The 15,347-nt window shown below is 32.9% G+C and overlaps 2 protein-coding genes across 2 annotated transcripts; both read left to right on the forward strand.

The window, feature by feature from the left end:
* The first annotated feature begins 429 nt into the window (after nucleotides 1-429).
* Nucleotides 430-3,591, forward strand: LOC110656945 (chaperone protein ClpB1). Its single transcript, XM_058139678.1, has 6 exons — nucleotides 430-1,110; nucleotides 1,270-1,451; nucleotides 1,589-2,211; nucleotides 2,296-2,575; nucleotides 2,694-2,891; nucleotides 2,979-3,591. The coding sequence occupies exons 1-6, from the start codon at nucleotides 618-620 to the stop codon at nucleotides 3,216-3,218; spliced, it is 2,016 nt and encodes a 671-aa protein (XP_057995661.1). The 5' UTR covers nucleotides 430-617; the 3' UTR covers nucleotides 3,219-3,591.
* A 3,503-nt stretch (nucleotides 3,592-7,094) lies between these two features.
* Nucleotides 7,095-10,311, forward strand: LOC110672459 (protein CANDIDATE G-PROTEIN COUPLED RECEPTOR 2). The gene is made up of 6 exons (XM_021835245.2): nucleotides 7,095-7,584; nucleotides 8,199-8,390; nucleotides 9,386-9,548; nucleotides 9,619-9,721; nucleotides 9,828-9,909; nucleotides 10,015-10,311. Exons 1-6 carry the CDS (start codon nucleotides 7,282-7,284, stop codon nucleotides 10,090-10,092), a joined length of 921 nt encoding a protein of 306 aa, XP_021690937.1. The 5' UTR covers nucleotides 7,095-7,281; the 3' UTR covers nucleotides 10,093-10,311.
* The last annotated feature ends 5,036 nt before the right edge of the window (nucleotides 10,312-15,347 follow it).

Consider the following 15,347-nt stretch of genomic DNA (forward strand, 5'->3'; position numbering starts at 1 on the left):
TACATAAAAATTGTTGATTTTTTTTAATTTAATGTATAAATAATTTTTTTTATAAATTATGATTTAAATGTTAACAATGTAATATTTTTTTAATTTAATATTAAAAATTTCTTATTGAAAAATAACATTTGAGAAAGTAATAATAATAAAATTAGATGGCATTCAATCACGTAATCAATAAAAAAAAATTAAAATATCTTTATTCGTTTTAATTTTTTGAAATAAAGTGTTACAATTTTAAATATTTATATTATTTAATTTCTGAGTTTTAATTATTTATATTATTTTATTTTTTAGTTAATGTTAAAATAAATTAATTAAAATTTCTTAAAAAATTAATAAAAACATTAGAAATAAATTTTATAAGATATAGAAACGTTTTAACGAAGTCTTAAAAATTAGGAATTAAATAATTAATTTTTGCAAATTGCATAGCCCAGCTTTAGGAAACTCCGTACCCGATTTCTGCTGGTCTTTCGATCTCTGTATGGGTTCTGAGAACGAAGTATTTCCATGATCTCCTCTAAAATGCGATCGAAGCCATCCAATCTAGGGTGTTTGCAGCTCTGAGTGTTCTTCCTTCGAAGAAAGCCATCCAATCTCCAAACCATTATCAAATGGCCCAAAGGATTGTGAGAGGAGATATGCCAACTAACCTTGCTGATGTGAGGCTTATTGCGTTGGATATGGGTGCCTTAGTAGCTGGAGCAAAATATAGAGGAGAATTTGAGGAGCGGCTGAAGGCTGTCTTGAAGGAAGTGGAAGAGGCAGAAGGAAAGGTAATACTATTTATTGATGAAATCCATCTTGTTCTTGGAGCTGGTCGAACAGAGGGTTCTATGGATGCTGCTAACCTTTTCAAGCCCATGCTTGCTAGAGGTCAGCTTAAGTGCATTGGTGCAACAACACTGGAAGAGTACAGGAAGTATGTAGAAAAAGATGCTGCATTTGAGAGAAGGTTCCAGCAAGTTTACGTTGCAGAACCTAGTGTTACTGACGCAATTAACATTCTTCGAGGTTTGAAAGAGAAGTATGAGGGTCACCATGGTGTTCGAATTCTAGATCGAGCTCTTGTAGTTGCAGCACAGTTATCCAGTCGATACATTGCAGGTATTTATTTACCGCAACTTGAAAGTTTTGTTCCATAGAGCAATGATAAGATATGGATTGTTTTCTTTTTATTTTTGATTCTTTTATATACTAGTTTGAATTATTTATCAAGTAAAAAGCTTGATAGTAATATGAATGTGTGTTTCTCTCATTTTTCAGGCCGTCGTCTGCCTGATAAGGCAATTGATTTAGTTGATGAAGCCTGCGCAAATGTAAGAGTCCAACTTGATAGTCAGCCTGAAGAAATTGATAACCTGGAGAGAAAGAAAATCCAACTAGAAGTGGAACTCCATGCGCTGGAGAAGGAGAAGGACAAAGCCAGCAAAGCTCGACTTGCTGAAGTAAGCTAGTTGCTTGTCTTCAAAGAATCTTAGGAAAATAGTTTTTTGTGTTTTGGTGTCTTCTTTACTTATCTTGGTCATTGCATGCTCTCTATTCCTTTTTCAGTAATTCCATCTTTTTTTATGATATATTTCAGGTTGTAAAAGAACTTGATGACTTGAGATACAAGCTTCAACCTCTGATGATGAAATACAAAAAAGAGAAGGAGAGGATTGATGAAATTAGGCGCCTCAAGCAGAAGAAAGAGGAGATACAGTTTACAATTCAAGAGGCAGAAAGAAGATATGATTTAGCTAGAGTTGCTGATTTGCGTTATGGGGCATTGGAAGAAGTTGATGCTGCCATAGCTCGGCTTGAAGGAAGTACAGATGAGAACTTAATGTTGACGGAAACTGTTAAACCAGAACATATTGCAGAAGTTGTAAGCCGATCGACTGGCATTCCCATTACAAGGCTTGGCCAAAATGAGAGAGAGAAGTTAATTGGTCTTGCAGAGAGGTTGCATCAGAGAGTGGTGGGACAAGACGAAGCAGTTGATGCTGTTGCAGAGGCTGTGCTTAGGTCAAGGGCTGGCTTAGGAAGGCCACAACAGCCAACTGGTTCATTCCTTTTCTTGGGTCCAACTGGTGTTGGTAAAACGGAGCTTGCTAAGGCTCTGGCTGAGCAGCTCTTTGATGATGAGAATCAATTGCTGAGAATAGATATGTCTGAGTATATGGAGCAACACTCTGTTGCAAGACTAATTGGTGCTCCTCCAGGGTGAGTGTTATGTGCTTTCATGCAATTGTCATAGTTTTAGAAGGCTTACGTGAATAGCGTCTCACCTGTGTGTACATTTTCCAGGTATGTGGGACATGAGGAAGGTGGGCAGCTTACAGAGGCTGTGAGGCGAAGGCCTTACAGTGTTGTCCTGTTTGATGAAGTGGAGAAAGCACATCATTCTGTGTTTAATACTCTCCTACAAGTTCTGGATGATGGACGGTTGACTGATGGCCAAGGCCGCACCGTAGACTTTAGCAATACAGTCATTATAATGACTTCCAACCTTGGAGCAGAACCTCTGCTATCAGGATTAATGGACAAATGTTCAATGCAAGTTGCTCGAGATCGTGTTATGCAAGAGGTAAGCTAAGTTACTTGGTCTCGTGTATTTATTAATTTTTTTTAGTTGTTTTCCATTTCCTTCTGAATTTTGAATGGCCAACATATTTATGTATCATATCTAAATGTTATTTTGACAGGTGAGGAAGCATTTTAGGCCTGAATTGCTAAATAGGCTTGATGAGATTGTGGTGTTTGACCCACTTTCTCGTGACCAATTGAGGAAAGTTGCTAGATTACAAATGAAGGATGTTGCTGTCCGTCTCGCTGAGAGGGGTATTGCATTGGCCGTGACTGATGCTGCATTGAATTATATATTAGCAGAGAGTTATGATCCTGTAAGTGTATTAATAACATCATCTTTGTCTGCTTTCTATGTTATTTGCTTGGATAAAACAAACCAACAGCATTTCCTTCTGTTGCAGGTATATGGTGCCCGACCAATTAGAAGATGGCTTGAAAAGAAGGTGGTTACGGAGCTGTCAAGAATGCTCGTAAGAGAGGAGATTGATGAAAATTCAACTGTCTACATAGATGCGGGGCCGAAGGGAGGTGACTTGGCATATCGAGTGGAGAAGAATGGTGGACTTGTTAATGCAACCACAGGACAGAAGGCTGAAGTATTAATTCAGATACGCAGCGTCCCCAGGATTGATGCAGAATAGGCGGTGAAGAGGATGAAGATTGCAGAAATTGTTGATGACGATAAAGAGACGATCGAGTAAATTGCCTGGGTTGAAGGAAAGGGGCATGCTGCTCTCCAGAGTTGAAAGTGGGGTATTAATTACACTCGGGTGTATGCAGTAATTAGCCCTTCCGCTCCTGTCTAACAGCAAGTGTTAACGAATGCAGGTTTTGAATGTATTAGGTGCTCCAGAGCACATGAGATGGGATGGAATAATTGAATTCTTGAGTATAGGGTGTAATAAAAATGAGTACACCAGAAGCATATTATAATTTTCCTAGGATGTAAATGTAAAATTAACTTTTCCCTCTGTTTTTAAATATTTTTTTTCCTCTTTTCACATAGAGAGTGTTTGGCCTACTTTTAATCATAACTAGCAGAATATTCATGGTGTGTGTGTACATATATATATATATATATATATATATATATATAATTAAATTATTATTAAATTATTTTAAAATAATAAAAATAAAATAATATTAAAATAAATTAAAATTTATTAAATGTATAAAAGAGATAAAACTTTTAAGTATGAATTTTTCTTAAAAAAAAAATCTTGATTTCACTGTTATTAATTTTTTTAAATTAAAAATTAGAAACATATTAATATATAATAATTATATTTAATAATTATATATTACAGTTATTTAAAAAATACAGAAAAAAAAATTAATATTAATTTTTTCTTAAAAAAAAAGTTAAAAATTAACAGATAGACATTACTTTTAATAATTATACATATTTAAAATAAAAATTTAATCATTATTTCTCAAAAAATTCAAATACACTACACTTGGTTATAATTTGGAGATATTTTAAAAGACATTAAATTTTTATTTATTGCAAAATTATTTTTATAAATATTTTATAATAAAAATAATATATATATTTAATGTAAGTTACCGTATAATGGTTATTTGTAGGGTAGCTATAAAATAATTTATTTTAAATTAAAAATTAAAAATCTCATAATAAATGATAATTATATTTAGTAATTAGTACTTTTTTATTATTTAAATTTAAAAAATTAAATTATATAACAATTATATATTACAATTGTTTAGTAAATACAGAAAAGTTATCATAAATAAATTTAATTAAAAATTGTCACTTGATATAAATATAATAGATTTAAAATCTTGTCTTCTCTAGACTAACTCTTCAAGAAATGAAAATGAAACATATATAAAATTAGTATATGTATTTATTGGATATAATTAATAAATTAGTTTAATTAACTCTTAATTTTTCTTATCTATAATTAAATTTAGCTTTTTAAGTTACCATAAATAAATTTAATTAAAAATTATCACTTGATATAAATGTAATAAATTTAAAATCTTGCCTCCTCTTTAATTTATTTTATAAAAATCTGGACTAACTCTTCATGAAATGAAAATGAAACATATATAAAATAAGTATATGTATTTATTGAATATAATTAATAAATTAGTTTAATTAACTCTTAATTTTTCTTATCTCTAATTAAATTGAGCTTTTTAAGTATTTGTAATACTTAAATAATAATAATAATAATAATAATAACTACTTATTATAGTATTAAAGTGCAATAATTAAATAATTTATAACTTATATATACATAATTAAGAAATTAATAACTTAACCATATTATATATATATATAATTTAAAAAATTTTCTAAATGATAATAAAACAATGTAACATGATTAATAATAACCAAATAATAATATTAATTATGCTAGAAAATATAAAAAAAATAATGAAAATTAAATATTATTATAAATTTCTTATTTACTATGACTATGAAAATAAAATTTTATTTTATTTTTTATAATTCATTATATATATAGTATTCAATATTTAATTAAAAATATATTTTATTATTAAAATAAAATAAATAAAAATAAAATAATATTAAAGTAAATTAAATTGTATTAAATATATAAAAAAGAGATAGGACAAATTATTAAAAATTTAAGAATCATTAAATGATAAATTTATAAAATTATTGAAATATATTTAATATTTTTAATTAGTTAGCCATAAAAATTATGGTAACAATAGTAATAGTAAGACAATGAAAATAAAATTTTATTTTATTTTTTCATAATTTATTATATATATAGCATTCAATGTATAATTGAAAATATATTTTATAAAATATGTATAAAAATAAAATAATATTAAAGTAAATTAAAATTTGTTAAATATATAAAAAAGAGAGGAGAAAAAGTATAAAAAATTTAAGAATCATTAAATAATAAATTTATAAAATTATTGAAATATATTTAATATTTTTATTTAGTTAACTATAAAAATTATGATAATAATGGTAATAATAAGAAATTTAAAAGGAAATGAAAAAGAATTAAATAAATAATGGAATTAAATATTTAGCATAAAAGATGATAATTACTTACATTAATTACTTAACTCAACTCAATTTAACTAACCTTTTATCTCAATTTTTTTTTTTTGCTATATGGATTCTCTTTATCCACTCTAAATGAGTTTGGGTTAAATACTAAAAAATGTATAATATTTCTCAGTCATGCTGTACTACTCTCCTCCAAGTCAGTTTAGGTCTATCCCTTCTTTTATTTTTATACTCTAACCCAATGTGCTCTACTTGTATAACTGGAGTCTCTGTATGATTACGCTTCACATGATCAAACCACCTTAATCTCCATTCTCTCAACTTATCATCGATTGGCACCACTCATACTTTTTCTCTAATACTCTCATTATGAACTTTGTCTAGTTTAGTATAGTCACTCATCCATTTTAACATTTTCATCTCCGCAACTCTTATCTTAAATACATATGACACCTTCATTGCCTAACACTCGCTACCATATAATATGGCCGGTCGTATGACTGTACGGTAAAATTTTTCTTTCAATTTATTGAGAATCTTATAATCACATAAAACTCTCATAGTATGTCTCCACTTCAAACATCTAGCTTTAATCCTATGACTAACATCCTTCTCACATTCTCCATCTACTTGAAGGATTGAACTGAAATATTTAAAGTTATTACTATAATTTTTATATGGTAAGTGTTATATCGCAGTACTAAAATTTAGAATCTCACGTGGCAGCAGTAAAGAAAAACCTTCCTGTTTTGTAATGTCACGTGATAGCATCAAAATTTAGAATGTCACGTGACAGCAACAAGGAAAAATCTCATTGTTTTATATATATAGATTATAAGTTATTATTTACTTTTAATTTATGATTTAAAATTTATTTTTTAAATTATAAATTAATTTAAAAATAAATAAATAATTATTTTATAAAATTATTTAAAATTAAATTTAAAATAATTTAAATGCTTGATTAAAAAACATTTGAAAATAATTTAATTAATTTTTAGTGAAATACCACGCTTATAATAGCAAATTATAGTTTTAAGTCTTTTTTAATCATAATTATAGGTTTAAGTGAAGGAAGTACATAAAAATTGTTGATTTTTTTTAATTTTATATATAAGTAATTTTTTTTATATAAATTATGATTTAAATGTTAACAATGTAATATTTTTTTTAATTTAATATTAAAAATTTCTTATTGAAAAATAACATTTGAGAAAGTAATAATAATAAAATTAGTGGGCATTCAATCACGTAATCAATAAAAAAAAATTAAAATATCTTTATTCGTTTTAATTTTTTGAAATAAAGTGTTACAATTTTAAATATTTATATTATTTAATTTCTGTAGTTTTAATTATTTATATTATTTTATTTTTTAGTTAATGTTAAAATAAATTAATTAAAATTTCTTAAAAAATTAATAAAAACATTAGAAATAAATTTTGTAAGATATAGAAACGTTTTAACGAAGTCTTAAAAATTAGGAATTAAGTAATTAATTTTTGCAAATTACATAGCCCAGCTTTAGAAAACTCCGTACCCGATTTCTGCTGGTCTTTCGATCTCTGTATGGGTTCTGAGAACGAAGTATTTCCGTGATCTCCTCTAAAATGCGATCGAAGCCATCCAATCTAGGGTGTTTGCAGCTCTGAGTGTTCTTCCTTCGAAGAAACCATTATCAAATGAATCTCCAAACAATCGCCAACCCAACTTCTCCTTTTCTAGCGCCAAAAAGCACCGATTCGCCCGCCACAATCGACTTCCAGCCTGACCATACCATTCCTGCCATCGGCGGCCGGAAATGTCAAGGGGCATGGTACAGTGTTGTTTTAGTGTTGCCGGCTATCCTATTCGTGGTGTACTTGGGGATCAACGCGAAGAAGAATTTGAGGAAGCTATGGAATGGGAGGTCCTACATAATGATTTCCTATTATACCCTTCTCTGGTTGGCTAGCTCTCTCAATCTCGCTTGGTGCTGTCTTCAGGTCCCTTTCTCTTCTAATTTTTCTTATGATTTTCGGTTAAATTGCAGAAAATTGAAGATATTGTTGTTTCTGATTGCTTGAAATGTGTGGAGTTTGAGCAAAGTGGAATTGTAAGTGGATTTAGGGAGAAAGTGTGGCGAGAAGAAGAAAATTTGGAGGATTTGGATGTTTTATGTTTTTAGTTTTTGTCATTTTTGTTATTGGGATTCTAAAACCAGTGATGAATTGCTTTACTTGGCTGAGACTGACATTATTGTTTAGCATTGCTGTGAGTTTTGTTCCTTGTGTGTAGAGACTGAAGTAACATTGAAGCTGTAAAGTTCTTTCCTTTATTATGCTTTGAAAAGCCAGCGTGAAGGTTCCTCCATTTCATGGAATTGGGAAGTGATGTTTTTGCAGGGGGTAATATTGTTCAAATAACTTCATCAAGGGAGCCACTGAACTATCCTTTGAGGGAGTAATGGTATATCAAAGGCATGGGATTTAGAAAAACGATAGAAATTTCCTCTCTCTCTCATATCTGAATCTCTCATGATGTTTAGAGATGTGGAAATCTGACTTCTGTAAATTTTTTTGTCTTGTATTTAATTTTTATGCTTCTCCTTGATGAACAGGCTTGGCAATGTTCTTCTGGGAAGGAGATTGCTTGGAATTTCCTGTCATTGTTCACAGGTTCCGCAATGCTGTGCTTGGAAATTAGCTTAATGGCTTTCTTGCTCCAGGATAGTTATGCAAGTGGATTGGAAACTTTAACCCGTATTTTCGCTGTCTCAGGAATCATTGTGGGTGTGGATATACTTTTTAAGGTGCCATATTCTTTTTCCTTTCCCATCACTCTTAAGCTGTTTTTGGATATGATAAAACTTTTTAGATATTTCTTACCCCAATTGTTAAACCGCTGAGCAGTGCCAAAGTGCAAGAAATTATGGTTTGGACATGGCTATAGATTATTAATTGTCTGTAGCATGTAAAAAATTTGGATGAAAATGTTACAACCTGGAATAGGGTTTGGACGACCTCTCATAACGGGAACTGGCATATTATTGTTATTTATGAACCTGTTCTCATTTTTTCAGTAACAATAATGATATTTGAAGATCGAGTTATACTTATTTAGGGTTTTTTAGTGAATACAAACAAGATGTTCCCGTTAAGGCATGTTCGAAGTTGGGGTTTTTTTTTTTGTTTTTTTTTGTGGGTTGATGTTCATATGTAGTCACATACTAGCATGTACTATCAATAGTCATCTGTCTCCTTAAGATTTAATAATCTGCAAATGAGTTGGGTCAGATTTGCATTTTGGTTGCCATCTCTGTTGCCAATATTTATCCTTGAGTTTGTTAATTTATAAAGAATTAGGACCATGTAATTGAGATTTGATTTAGAAAGAGAGATAATTGGGAGTCCAAGGTGAAGGCTAAGTTAGTGTTCATATTTTTTCATCTTTTGCATCCACTAAGATATATCTCATGGAGTTTTAATTACTAATACAATCAAATTAACTTGATTGCAGATACTTTTAAGATACACTGATAAGTGATAACTGTTACCTGTATGCTAGATTACTAGGAGGCTTTATAATCACACCTCAATATACTTTGCTCTTGCTGTCCAAGGAGAGGGGTACTTTGATGGCATACTGGGGCCCTTCTAATTGGATGCAACTAGTTGTTTCTAATGTACATCATATTGTAGACTTTTCTTCATGTAATGCATTCATTGTCAAATTTACAGCAACCTTCAACTATTGAATGCCAGCCTGACTGTAATTGTCCTTTGCATTTACTTTTTTTTTTTTCAGGGAATTTATGTTTTTGGATTTGGGGTCCCACTGTTCATTGATGGTGATGATAGTATACAAAGAATGAAGTGGGGCCTGTGGATTATCCACAAGCTATTGCTCACAGCAGTTTATGGCTACATATTATTTGTGCATTTCGCAAAATGGAGAGAGAGGCTGCCTCGTGGGTATATTATCTATACTATTATACAAATTAGTTTTCCTTAACTGATCATCTTTTTCTCTCTTTGCAGCTAGACCAGCGTTCCACAACTACGTTATAGTGATGTTTGTCATTAATGCTGTGGCATTGTTTGCATGTGGGCTTGCTGTACTTGGGGCTGGCTTTGGCATTTGGTAGTTAAAAAAAAATCATTTAAAATAATGAGTAAACTCATATAAACATGCTTTGCAATTTCATATGGCATTGTGAATAAGGTTAGCCCATTTTCATCTGCTGCAGGTTGTACGATTTCATGGTTGTCTGCTATCACTCTCTTTACCTTCCTTTTCTCTACATAACATTTCTAGCAGATTTTTTCCAGGTGATCATCGTTGACATATGATGTTTAATCAACTTTATATCTAGTTTTTGCATGATTTACTCAATAACTAGAGTTAAATGATTTCGAATTGGCATGTCTTTGCAGGAAGAAGATTTCCTTTTGGATAATGCATATTACTCTGAGATGAAGGATGCCGGCTTCTTTGATGCTGATTGGGATTAATTCACTAACGGGTGAATTGAAAAATGGCATACAATTGTATTCTCTGTAAATAAATGTGAATGAAAAAAACATTTAATTCTGTTGATAAAGCAAACAAAAAGTGGATGAATTGTGCCTTTCTTTTGTTATTTTGATTTTGAATAATTATTTAGGAAATCTATAATATGATGAATGTAGTGTTAAATTTGAATAGCTATGAAAATTGTCATTTCGTGTAAATATGATCAGTCAGTTATCAAAGAATTGCCAGCAACTTTTATCATTTCAAAGTATCGGCTGTGCCTGGACTCTGTTGGTTACTTGAGTTCCTTTGGGCTAAATATCAATAGAAGCTAAATGATAATATATATTTCATTCAACCTTGGCTGATTTCAAGCATCAACTGATGATCTTGGGTTTACAGCCAGGAATAATGATCTACCTCAATGGGATGGTGTGATTAGTAATTGTACACTCAGTTTATCTGAATCAAGTGCACGGCAGATGGCCATTGCCAGATCATCTTGGGAAAGATGCCAAGTACTTTGTCTAACCAGTGCTTACCACTCCTAGCGTGTTCATCATCCATTGGAGCCACTGATTTCACTAATTTTCCAGCGTTTTCTAGGCAACTAAACTGAGCATAAAGGAGAGAGAGAGAGAGAGATTTCTTTTCTAGTCATTATTACTTGAGAGGCTTGAGGTGGTTATGGAGGATGATCTTGCGCTGGAGATAGGCTTGATTGACGTTGAATGTGCTGCTGAAACCATAGAAAATGGGAGTTAAGCGACGTTGTAAAGAAGATATGGAGCAGTGGAGCGGGCCCTAATGGCTAGAAATAGGAAAAGAAATTGATAAAAAGGACAGGGTTATGATTGGTCAGATGAAATAATCCGTGGGCTCCACTGACAATCTGCATCAACATGGCTGTGGCTGAAATCAGAGGCCGTACATGCTGTATGTAAGCCAATTTGATGGCTGTGATTGTCTCCCTGCGATTGGTGCCAACCGCCAGTTTCTTCTTCTTTTTTTTTTAATAGAAATTCTTATATCACATTATACATTATACATTATTATATTATACTAAAACACACCGATTTTTTACTGTTCTTAAAGAACAGTAAAAATACTAACTTTATTATTATTTTTTTTTTCATAAAATCTCCTATCACAGCTAAACTTATGAGCCAGAATGGCATTAGTACCTGAGCCAGTCTAAATCTCTCGAGGTACGTAGTAAGCCTAATTATTCCTTAACCAAATCCTAAGGCTTATTTAAGCTCAATTTCAAGAATTCAACCTGACAGAGTCCGATCATAATATGAACCATACAACGGAGAGTTTTCTACTCATCTGACCTGTAAACACAATATATAATAATTTGAGGAGCTCAACTCACCCTCCACATACTCATCGTGTCATAAATCAAATGGAAGCTCAGCTCCCTCATCAAATCCAATCACACTCATACATACATGCATTTAATATTCTTACAAATTCAACATAATATTATATTACAGTCCCAAATTGATTAAAATACTCATAACACATGCAGAGTCTAAAATTTTGGTTAAATTGTACAAAATAAATTAGATATTATTACTAATTGATATGCGAAGAAGAGGAGCAAGTTAGTCACAACAAGTAATCCTCCTGTAGCTTGAAAAAATAAGATGAACAGGAGTGGGTATTCTACTCATAAAGTAAAATATAAATTTTAACTATAATTTCTATAGCTACCTAGAGCTAATGCATCATAAGGAGTGGAATGCAACACCATCGAAATTTTCATACATATCACATCATAACAGTAAAAAGGCAATTTGGAGTACTCACACACCCAATAATGTTCAAACAGTACATATACCCTATACAGTTCTTTTAATCCAACCTCTGCCAGCGAGTGTCTCTCAAGCCGGACTTTCGCTTGATAAACCGAATGCGGGGGCCAGCGAGATCATCTCTAGCCGTGCCTACCCCGACTTATAAAGGACCGAGTCCCAGCTAGTGTCTCTCAAGCCGCGTCTACTCGTCCTATCCATATCCAATACCATACACTACACACACACCAACGCACGCACACTGCTCCAAATTATCATATACAATATCCATGGCATTTCATCAATTAAGAATGCAATATAAAATGTGCCTAGTGTTTAACTACATATATATATATATAAGTAATGCATGGACATGCCTGAACATATAATAATATTAAAATTATAATTAAAATTAATATTTTACCCAAATGAGCTCTAAAAATTATAAAATTTTACCCCGCTGTCCTTAACAATATTATTAAGCTAATGCAAAAGCAATTATAATTTTTTAACATACTACGAATATTTTATAGATTTTTAATCGTAATCAAGCACTAGATAATTAAGAAAAAGTAAGGTTCGAACTTATCTATGCCAATTTTGACTTTGGGAACGCATCTGGAACGTCTGAAAATGGTAGGGTAGCCCATAAATTTCAACCCAATTATGAAACTTTTTCAGTAGCCTGCCTACCCGGCCTGAAAATTGCAGACCCGAGCAACTGTTAAATTTCCACGAATTGAAGATACTTACTCGAAGCTCACAATACGGGGTTAGTACATAATTTTTTAAGGAATTTATTAAGCTCATTTAGCACTCAGAAAAATACTGCGAAGTTTTGTGGGACCTACAAAAAATGGTGTCAAAAAAATTCGAAATGGATATTGCCGCGAAGCTCTCGCAGAGGGAAGCACTCCGATACTGTAACACCCCAAAAATTTTAAATTTATAAGTATTTTTGGTATTTTAATTTTATTTGAATTTTAGGAATTTTTTTGAGATTTTTTGGATTTTAAAAATCGGGTTCGATTTTCTGAAAATATAAACTTTGATGATTTTTAAAAATTAATTTAAAGACCACGTGGCAAAACTAAAAATATATTTGGAGTCTAAGTATTTTTCTGAGTTTTATGGAATTTTTTTCGGAATTTTTGGACCTCGTTTTCGGTTCCGAGGCAGAGTAAAAATTCAAAATTTTGTATTTCGAATCGGACCGGCCCTTTTCCTTCTTCCTTTTTCTTCTCCCGCGCGCGATGGCTCTCTCCCTTTTCTCTCTCGTTTCTCTCTCCTCTCCGCGCCAGCCACGCCCCACCAGCCAGGCGCCAGCCCACCAAATGACGGCCATAACCCGGAAAAACGCCCGTGAAAACGCCTGCAAGGCCGCTCGACTTCTTCACAACCGCCACCGATTGGACCGGTCTTGTGTCCAAAATCATCTACTCAATGAGAGGTTTCCATAGACACCAAGAACGCCAAATCCATCCAATGGATTGTCCGATTTTTGCTCGGGAAGATTTTAGCCCATTTCGACTTTTGGGCTAGATTTCGAAAATCGTGAATCCCACAAGGAAACCGAGGCCACCAGCACGCTCCATTCGCCGAGAGCTTCGCAACGACATAAATTTCGAATTTTTCCGACACCGCTTTTTGGTGGGTCCCACGAACTTCGCAGGTATTTTCGACCATTAAATGAGCTTAGAAAATTCTGAAAAATTTATGTACTAACCCCGTGTTATGGGCTTCGTGTAGGTATCCTCGATTCGCGGAAATTGACGATTGACCGGTTCGCAAATTTCGCCGCATGCACTGGAAAAGTCTCCGAATTGGACCGAGGTTTTGGCTAGCCCCCCATTGTCAGACGTCCCGAGAGCGTTCCCGAAGTCGGAATCGGCAAAGGTAAACCCGAACCTTGCTTTTTCATAATTTTCTAGTGCTTAAATAGGATTAAAAATCCATAAAATATTTGTGGTAGCTTAGAAAATTACGATTCTTTTTGCAATAGCTTAGTAATATTGCTAAGGACCGCGGGGCAAAGTTTTATAATTTTTAGAGCTTGTTTGGGCAGTTTTTGCAAAAATGATCAATAATAATGACTAAATTGAAATTTTGCGTATTGTGATGGATGATTGATTTGATGGGCCCAGGAGGGGCTGTGTGATATGATTGAACTGTGTATATATGAATTGTGAAAATAGAAGAGTGTTTTGAACCCTTTGCAGGATGGGTAGGTCCTAGGTATAGGGAGACTCACGGATTTTCGCACGACTTAGGACGTAATTGGTCTTTTCTTTGTTTGTATTGAGTCGATTGTATTAAATAAATGTAATATGATTGTCGTGAGCCGATGCCTTCTTCCTCCGCCAAGCCTCCACAGTAATTTGTCGTCAAGTCTGTGTGTATAATATTAATTTTAATTTTTATTTCGATATTATTATATTTTCAAGATGCCCATGCATCACTTATATGCATATATTTATGTAGTTAAACTCTAGGCACGAATTATGTTGCATTCATAATCATAATGTGCCATGAATGTTGTTGTGGTAATTTGGAGCAGCAGCGTGCGTTGGCGCATGGTGATGTGGTGTGGACTATGGATAGGACAGGCGATCACGCTTGAGTAATTGGGACCCGATCCTTCGAGGGGTAGTCACGGCTTGAGTAATTGGGACCTCGATTTGGTTATTAAGTGGAAGTCCGAGCTTGAGTAATTCGGTGGCACCAGTTGGATTTAAGAGAGTCAGATAGGGGATCACTCCCATATGTTATGATTGATACTACAGGTGTGTGAGTGCTCCAAATTACCTTTTGATGTTATGATGTGAAAATATTGTTGCTGTTGCATTTCACTCCACAGGTTGTATTAGTTCTAGATAGTTATAGAGATTATGGTTAAAATTGATATTTTACTCTCTGAGTCGAACGCTCACTCTGCTCAATATTTTTCAAAGCACAGGAGGATTTTATTTTGGTTAACTCGCTTTTCTCCCTCGCAGTCAATTATTACCGCTTGTATAAACTTGTTAAATCTTAGAATTTCGCATGTGTTAGAAATGTTATTTGATTTGGGTCTGTAAACTAAATTATTATTTTGGGACACAGAAACTTAATATGCTATGCATGTTTGATGGATTGGATGAGGGAGCTGAGCTCCCATTTATTATTATGTTGATGAGTATGTGGAGGGTGAGCTGAGCTCCCCAATTGACTATATATTGTGTTTACAGGTCGGGTGAGTCGAAAACTCCCCGTTGGTAAGTCCATTTTATGGCCGGACTCTGTCCGTTTGTTTTCTTGATATTGGGCCCAAATGGGCCTTAGAGTTGGGATAATGAACAGTTAGGCTTACTACGGCCTCTGGGGCTTTAGGTCGCCTGTGTCCTAGTGCACATAGGTTGGGTCGTGACAGATACTCTCGGATTTTTCGTGAGGTTCACGGTTTACGAGAAATCTAG

This window comes from Hevea brasiliensis, chromosome 17 (assembly GCF_030052815.1).
Source record: "Hevea brasiliensis isolate MT/VB/25A 57/8 chromosome 17, ASM3005281v1, whole genome shotgun sequence".
In the NCBI taxonomy this organism is placed as follows: domain Eukaryota; kingdom Viridiplantae; phylum Streptophyta; class Magnoliopsida; order Malpighiales; family Euphorbiaceae; genus Hevea; species Hevea brasiliensis.

What these genes read in the sequence shown, in the direction of transcription:
- LOC110656945 (XM_058139678.1), top strand. Translation starts at nt 618, where the DNA reads ATGGCCCAAAGGATTGTGAGAGGAGATATGCCAACTAACCTTGCTGAT. An exon ending in ATCCAGTCGATACATTGCAG is followed by an intron (nt 1,111 to 1,269) that starts GTATTTATTTAC and finishes CTCATTTTTCAG; the next exon opens with GCCGTCGTCTGCCTGATAAG. An exon ending in GCAAAGCTCGACTTGCTGAA is followed by an intron (nt 1,452 to 1,588) that starts GTAAGCTAGTTG and finishes GATATATTTCAG; the next exon opens with GTTGTAAAAGAACTTGATGA.
- LOC110672459 (XM_021835245.2), top strand. Translation starts at nt 7,282, where the DNA reads ATGAATCTCCAAACAATCGCCAACCCAACTTCTCCTTTTCTAGCGCCA. An exon ending in ATGGAGAGAGAGGCTGCCTC is followed by an intron (nt 9,549 to 9,618) that starts GTGGGTATATTA and finishes CTCTCTTTGCAG; the next exon opens with CTAGACCAGCGTTCCACAAC. An exon ending in GGGGCTGGCTTTGGCATTTG is followed by an intron (nt 9,722 to 9,827) that starts GTAGTTAAAAAA and finishes CATCTGCTGCAG; the next exon opens with GTTGTACGATTTCATGGTTG.